This window comes from Nomascus leucogenys, chromosome 9, assembly GCF_006542625.1.
Source record: "Nomascus leucogenys isolate Asia chromosome 9, Asia_NLE_v1, whole genome shotgun sequence".
Taxonomy (NCBI): domain Eukaryota; kingdom Metazoa; phylum Chordata; class Mammalia; order Primates; family Hylobatidae; genus Nomascus; species Nomascus leucogenys.
Window position 1 is genome coordinate 78,360,837 of NC_044389.1, and position 8,394 is coordinate 78,369,230.

The 8,394-nt window shown below is 38.0% G+C and overlaps 1 protein-coding gene across 2 annotated transcripts; it reads left to right on the forward strand.

Moving 5' to 3' along the window:
• Nucleotides 1-6,430: 6,430 nt before the first annotated feature.
• Nucleotides 6,431-7,813, forward strand: PDHA2 (pyruvate dehydrogenase E1 alpha 2 subunit). Of its 2 annotated transcripts, XM_012499373.2 has the most exons (2): nucleotides 6,431-7,013; nucleotides 7,107-7,768. In XM_012499373.2, exons 1-2 carry the CDS (start codon nucleotides 6,485-6,487, stop codon nucleotides 7,658-7,660), a joined length of 1,083 nt encoding a protein of 360 aa, XP_012354827.1. In that variant the 5' UTR covers nucleotides 6,431-6,484; the 3' UTR covers nucleotides 7,661-7,768. The 2 variants fall into 2 exon arrangements, with proteins under 2 accessions (XP_012354827.1, XP_003257567.1); XM_003257519.4 differs by having other exon boundaries at nucleotides 6,431-7,813.
• The last annotated feature ends 581 nt before the right edge of the window (nucleotides 7,814-8,394 follow it).

The following is an 8,394-nucleotide window of genomic DNA, read 5'->3' on the forward strand; positions in this document are numbered from 1 at the left end:
AGAAGCATATGGAAGCAATTAGAAGAAAGTAAATGGAGACTGTGGGTGCAGGCTGCATATCTGTGGAGCTTGACTAGATAAAAGGAAAAATATAGGATGAGATCTAAAAGAGGCAATGAGGATTCTGATATCTTCTTTCAGAGCTGTGGAAATCTGAGCATGAAAGCCAGCCAAAGAAGACAAAATTGATGATTCTTTGGTAGCGGTGTGGGAGTGGGGTGAATATGAGAACAGTATCTCATTATGAAGGAATAGCAAGTTCTGTAGCAAAGGCTGAGGAGTTAGATTTCCAGATAAGAATATGATTCCTCTTCTGCTGAGATTAGCAGGAAGGAAGTTCTGATAGATGTAAAAATTCCTCAGGAGACAGGCAGCTGGGGCAGGGGAGCAGTAGGGCATGCATGCAAGAAGCAATGGATCAGAACAGAAGATTCTGGCTCTCTGTGAATCAGATGCATGAGCTGAGAACATGCCCAGTGTTTACTGGACTTACTACCCTTGCTGCGTCCATTTCTGCTCTGATCAGTGTCAGGATCCAATGCAGTCCATATGACTTTTCATATAACATGGAAAAGTTCCATGTTATATGAAATTCCATGTTATATGAAACTTGGAAATTCCCTTGGAAAAGTTGTAATGCATTCTTATAAATACATGGTGATTTTTACCATGAAGTGGGAAGAAGGCTAGATGAAAATATAGAAAAATTAAAAGCTTTTGGAGAAATACACCATAAATTTCTGAGGGATATTCAGGGTTGAGAAGAATGGCAGCAGCATGACCAGCTGGTAGCCCTGACAAGAGCTTGTTAAATTCCTAATGAATCCCAATAATCTTGTTGCCTGATTATGATGTTTTGATGAGTGCTTAAGATGTTTAAGCTTAAAAGCTCTTCTTGGACACTATCTTCATTTACCATTGGGCCTCTAAATTGAAATTGTCTCTAAGGCTCCCCGATAATGGCCTTTTAGATTTACAGTGTTGGGTAATATGGAAATATCTTAGAATCTAAATGCACATGGGTCCGTGGGAACAGAAAGATTCTCATGCATGAGAAGCTCCATAAAACATCTACAGCATTGTCTTAGGTTGCTTGGAGAAACTGCATTCATATTCATAACGTATTGTATAATTATGAGATCCTGATTTTCATATTTCCCAGTGTGCCTTTTCAGCTCTGCTGTATAACCAAATTAAAGGAGACTACACAATTTTACAAAATTAGAGTGTTCTGTTTTGTATGTTGCTGTTTGACAGTACTTTATTTTTAATTTGTTCATCATTGATCCTAATAAAGACAAACTGTCATTGTAACCATTGCCTGGAATGTAATACATTAGTTTTATTGCATCTATAACAGCTGCTTGTGTGTCTCTCCCTCTGTCTTTCAATGATGATTTGTCCTTTTCTCTAGGCAGTGCCAGGAAATCTGGAAGAGCTCACAACACAACACCTCTATATAAACTGGATTAAATAGAGGAAAATTTAATTGTATGTTATTATTGTACTTCTACTACTTAATACAGAAAGGGGATATACAAAAAAAAAAAAAAGGCACTTCATGCATACATGACGAATAAACGAAGAATAAATATTTTACTTTTTTAAATTAGCTTTGTATTTGCCTAATTCCTTGGCCTGTTTCCTCTTCTAGAAATTGGGAATGAGACACTAAACCACATGAGGGCAAATGAGCAAACTGTATTTCCTGGAGATACATACTTCCTTAACTTTGTATCTCTAGGAAAGAGATGCAAGTCTATTCTACCACATACCTAGGAAATATTTATGATGATGTTTTAAATCTCAAATTAATGCATGTAATAATCGAAAAATTCATTCTCATTTAAAAAAATATTATTTGCCAAGAAAAATGTGCTTATATGTCTATACATATTCACAGGTATCTCCTATGAATCTATTTGGACAGAATCTAAACAGGTCTAAGTTTAGGATGTAATAGATAACACTGTGCCCTAGCTTAGATGTAAGATAGGGCAAAGAAAACTGAAGATGTGGTCAACAGTAGGTTCTTAAAGTGGGGTGCATGATTAGCAATCTTCCTCAAAGTCTGTTTCTCTCAAGATTTGTCAGTGTTTGTCAAATGTGCTGCTCAAATTTCCTTCTAGGGGGCAGCAGTGCCCTGGATTTTTGCCAATATTCCTTCCTCTCTCTTTAAACATCTGTCAGTGACTTAGGTTCTTCTTCAAAGAGGCAAAGTCAAAGGAAATATTCGTACTGATTTTGTTACTACCTGGGCATACTGATATTAGAAACGGTTAATATTCCACCAAAAGTCATTAGAAGGGTTGTGGGAGGGCATATATAAAGAAAACATACTAACATGGTACAGTTAAGAGGAAACTAATATATTAAAATGACTGCACAGAGGAGAGAAGCCCTCATTGCAATATTGAATATATAGCATTCATTTTTACTAGCATATTTTGTGTATACTTTATTGCTGGTATAATAAAATCAAGGTTACTAGGAGTAAATGTATGTTTATTTACAGAATAAAAATTTGAGACATGGGGTTTTAAGTACGTGAGAATTAAAATCTGCTAAATAAAAGATTTGCCCGGGAAGTGTAAAGATTTTTGGAGAACGAGCACACAGATTTAACTCTGACATGGACTTCTTGAAATTGCTGTGATCGTCAGGAACGTTTATTGAATTAATGATTTTTCTTTTGAGTGGGGATTGTGGTTTTACAAAACAACTCAAAATACTGAGCAGAAATCAGTTCAAAACTCTTGACTCATGTTCTAGTCCTCTACTGGTTGAGACACTAGACTGTAGTAAATCTTGACAACAGATTTTATACATAAAATTTTACTTCTTATGTCACTTGGCCATATTCAATTACAGCTCTAATTATAGAGAAGTTATTAAAATGTTTGGAAAGTTTTATTTTACAGTTTTGCATCATGATCTCTTTTATCATATGTGTTAGACCCTCATCCCAAACTCCTGAAATAGTGGATTTAGTACTAGGAGCATGATGACTCAGATGACTCTGGTCATCTATCAGGAGAAAGATGGTGCTCCATCTGTTACTACTAAAAATTAACCCACAATGTCTTCCTTTTTCTCACACCATCATCATCTGGGTAGGATGAGAAGCACTTCTACCTTACCTCTCATTTCCAATTAAGTCTTCCCTTTGAATTAATGTATCCTGGATTTTTATTTTAATCATATTTCAAATATGGTAAGATTATACAAGAAAAAGTATTGTTTGCCCCAGCCTCTGAAGTGCTCTGGAATAGCTTTGCTTATTGTATTAGAGAGAAACTTTGCTCGATTGTCATTATTTTTCAAAATATATGGTACTGACATTGTGTCTTTTCTCCAAGGGAGAAATTCTTCTGAGTTTTATATATATAACTCGTAATTTTTGCACCAAGTTCTTACTCATCACTCTTAATTGCCAAATCTTAGAGCTATGAAAAAAATACACTGCCACTAATCATATAATGAGATATGATACTGCTTATCTAGAAAATATTCACTCTTTAACAGCTTTCTTCACTTAACATTTGGTGAAAAAGTGCAATAATTACTGAAGAAATGTAAATATTCTTCAAACATTCTCACTGTTCTTTTCTTTCACATTTTCTTGTCTATTATTTAAAAAATGTGTTATTGATGCAATGGGAGTGACACTTTTAAGATAAATTCAGAAATACCCCTGTAAGGTCAACCATCAGACATGAAACGTGAAATTCTGTCACACTGGCATGAATGACTGCTACTATAATCACTGGCTCTTCTTTTATAGGGGTTTTTATTAATTAAATGTAAAGTCTGCCATTGGCCTTATAATAGTGCTCATCTGTTTTCCTTTAATTTCAAGTAGATTAAAAGTGAGATTAGGTGTTAATTAAAACTTGGAATTTATCGGGATTCTAATTGCAAGTAACATTTCTGTGGTGAGTACGTAGACAACTTCTTAGTTCTCTTTGGTAGTCAACATGGTATTGAACAAGGACGGGATAAAAAATAAATCATTTGAAGAAAAGAACACCATCACTGGCTCTATTGTCCGTGCATAGCTTGAATCCTATCTAGCTGGGGGGCATGTAAGAGGAGAAGCTCAACAGCTCAGGATAAACATTTTACCCTGATGTCTGGAAATTTCATTCTTTCTTTGAAAATGTAGATGGATTTGGAAGGATAGCAATAAAAGTCAAAAAGTCATTATCAAGATTGATCAGTTTAATTGAAATGCTTCAACATTGTTTGATTTCAGATGTCTATTTTTAAGTTGAATTTAGGATATATAGGGTAACTGATGACCAAGAGGTCCATGGGAGTTTCACATTTTATTATTTATTATCTTAACTAGAGCCTGTTGAGAATTTTTTTTTTAAATGGGTGCAGCACACCAACATGGCACATGGATACATATGTAACAAACCTGCACATTGTGCACATGTACCCTAAAACTTAAAGTACAATTAAAAAAAAAAAAAAGGACATCTTCTGTGGGAGCCCGTAGTACAGATATTTTCCAATTAGCATCTTTGTATGTTCTCTTCTGGCATGAGTCGGGTTTAGGCTTGACACACTGGGCTTTTGAGGGGAGCTCTATCTTTGCAGTCCAGGCTACATGTGACAAGATTAAATTGGCACACTTTACTGTACAGCTCTTGTGTTCCTGGCAGCACTGGCCTGGCTGATACCTCTGAGAGAAGGCTCAGCTGTCACTCACTGACCCATTAACACTACCATTCCATCCTGCAGTGTCATTTTTCTCATTCTTATGGAGATAATGCTCCCTAGAGATCTCCAATACCTGGAGGAATGAAAGAGAACAGCACAGACAGGCTAACTATCAAAGAGGGAGCAAACAGCACAGCAAGACCATGAATTCCAACAGTTGAATTTTAAATTGAGTGAAAAGATGAGGCCTATTATGATGGCTGGGTTCAGAAGGTGCGGAGAGGATCAAGTTTTAAGAGGTATCTCAACTTTTTAACAAGCGATTTTTTCTTTTCTTCCTGAATATTAAAAGAAGTGCCCAAAATAACACCTGCAACTAGATATAGAGAAGGCAGCTGCTTTGAACATGTAATAGGGATATTTGGGTAAGAATTTATCATTTGCAAATAGGCAATGGATATAAAACAGAGCATGCATTAAGGTGAATGGCTTAATATTCTAAATAAAACAGGGTCCCTAGTTAGGATTGCCTTATTGGGGCATGAAATCGCCTTCCTGGTAAAAGCACAAAAAGAGAGAAATGATATGTGATCTTTGTATCCCTTGGTCTAAGGCTTCTCTTCTCTTGTGATTAAATGGTTTCCAATGGCATAAGCAAACTCTGTTGCTCTCTTGTAGTCCAAACTGTATATTGTTTGGTGGGTCACTTTATAAGAAGTTACACTTTCTAATGGTTACTACATAAAAAGACACTGTAAGAACACGTTTCTAGATTTCCTGGACTAAGACTAGTCCAGTCTGATTGATATGAAAGCAAAATAAATAAATAAATACCACCTGAAAGTCTATGGAAACTTGCTGAAGACATCTTTATAGAAAACCAAAAAGAAAAAAAGAGGAAATAAACAAAAGGAAGAACAAAAGTAAAGTAGTCAGAAAATAGGGATAAAACTAGGTAAAACAGGGATTCAGAATTATTAAAAAGAGTAAGCAAAAGTGGAATGTCACAGACTACAAACTTTTTACCACAATCTGCATCTCAACCCTCTCTCCCTGCTTCTAATTTTCCACACCAAGCAAAGTTTATTACTGGGTTTAAATTGTTATTCTCAGGCTGAGGTTTGTATACATCCTCCCTCCCCACTTCAAGTGTCACAGGTGCTAGACGCCATCAGGATAAATGTGGCATATTATTTGAGAGTACTAACTTTTCTTTAAAAGGGGTTTTGGTTAACGTGCGTGTGCCTGTTTTGTTTTTAAAGTTAAGCAACAAATAATTTACAGCTTTGTTGTTACCTTAAAATACATATGGCACATTATGGAGCAGGATAAATATTCACACTTATTTTAAAGATCAAAAACAAGACATTGAAGAAATATTGGTAGGAAGAAATACCTTTGGACTAACTCTCAGAACTCTCGTGTGCCTTAGGGACTGAGTTGGTTCCTTTCTTCTATTTGATACGCTTGTGGGGAAAGCTTGAGATACACTGCTCCAGAGTTTAACAGGGAAAAGAGACTCAGATTACTGAGGTTCAGCAATGACGGCGGTTAATTAGGATGCCCTGTAGTTTGCCCAAGTCCTCCAGAAAAGGAAACTACTTTTAGTCTTTACAGCTGGCAGGCACTGTACAAATCAGTCAGCTCAGACTGCGTGGCCCATGTCCCAGTGCTGTGCAGGACCTGCCTCTATCCCCCGTGTGCAGTGCCCGGATGGCGCCACGTGCATTGGAGCACAGGAAGGAGACGCGGAGCCGAGGCCAGGCCTTCCGGCGGCCGTTACGGGACGGGACGCCGCTGCCATCCACAGCACTCCATGAAGAATATGCTGGCTGCCTTCATCTCCCGCGTGTTGAGGCGAGTTGCCCAGAAATCAGCTCGCAGAGTGCTGGTGGCATCCCGTAACTCCTCAAATGACGCTACATTTGAAATTAAGCAATGTGATCTTTATCTGTTGGAAGAGGGTCCCCCTGTCACTACAGTGCTCACTAGGGCGGAGGGGCTTAAATACTACAGGATGATGCTGACTGTTCGCCGCATGGAATTGAAGGCAGATCAGCTGTACAAACAGAAATTCATTCGCGGTTTCTGTCACCTGTGTGATGGTCAGGAAGCCTGCTGCGTGGGCCTTGAGGCCGGCATAAACCCCTCGGACCACGTCATCACATCATATAGGGCTCATGGTGTGTGCTATACTCGGGGGCTTTCTGTCCGATCCATTCTCGCAGAGCTGACGGGAAGAAGAGGAGGTTGTGCTAAAGGAAAAGGAGGATCGATGCATATGTATACCAAGAACTTCTACGGGGGCAATGGCATCGTCGGTGCGCAGGGCCCCCTGGGCGCTGGCATTGCTCTGGCCTGTAAATATAAAGGAAACGATGAGATCTGTTTGACTTTATATGGGGATGGGGCTGCGAATCAGGGGCAGATGGCCGAAGCTTTCAATATGGCAGCTTTATGGAAATTACCTTGTGTTTTCATCTGTGAGAATAACCTATATGCAATGGGAACATCTACTGAGAGAGCAGCAGCCAGCTCTGATTACTACAAGAGGGGCAATTTTATCCCTGGGCTAAAGGTCGATGGAATGGATGTTCTGTGTGTTCGTGAGGCAACAAAATTTGCAGCCGACTACTGTAGATCTGGAAAGGGGCCCATACTGATGGAGCTGCAGACCTACCGTTTTCATGGACACAGTATGAGTGATCCTGGAGTCAGTTATCGTACACGAGAAGAAATTCAGGAAGTAAGAAGTAAGAGGGATCCTATAATGATTCTCCAAGATAGAATTGTAAGCAGCAAGCTCGCCACTGTGGAAGAATTAAAGGAAATTGGGACTGAGGTGAGGAAAGAAATTGATGATGCTTCCCAGTTTGCTACCACTGATATTGAGCCACATTTGGAAGAATTAGGCCATCACATCTACAGCAGTGATTCATCTTTTGAAGTTCGTGGTGCAAATCCATGGATCAAGTTTAAGTCCGTCAGTTAAAGGGAGGCTATGTGTGAATTTATCATCAGTCTCTCAATGGAATGTTCATGGTCAAATGTAAGAAACTGTGTTCTCAACTCAAGAAGGAATAAAACTCATAAAACAAAAGCCTTGTAAGCATTTATTAAAAGAGATTATTAAAAGAGATTGAAAGGCATACATTCAATAAAAGTGTTATATTCAATTATACCGTATATTTTTGCATTAAAAGATACTATATAGGTAATAATTTAGTGTGAATATCTTAAAGATTATTTTGAACTTATGCAAGTCTAAAATAGGAAAAGGAGATTGTTTAACTTCCCAAACTATTCGTCATAACAGTTCCATTTGATTTAGCTTTATACTATTTTAATACATTCTCTTCTTTAAAAGAAAGTTGTTTCCTGCTTCCCCTGCCATGGGTTTCTATGTAGAATCACCATCCTGAGGTAAGGAGATTGTTTCAGGCTACTCAGGACACCTATGGATATGTAACCATTTACTTGAATTAGCTAATAACGAATACAGTTTAGTGTAACAGTGTGCGTGTGTGCACTCATGCACACGCGCACACCCACACACGTGGTGCCGAAGCTTGTTAACACTGACTGTTTTTCCAATAATATATGATATTTAACAGGGCAGGGGAGGAAGAACGAGGATTTTTTTCATATTATTTTATCTTGTTACAATATTTTTAGTCTTTTAACCCTTAAGGAAAAATATAGCAAAAATTAAAATCTAGGGGAAAA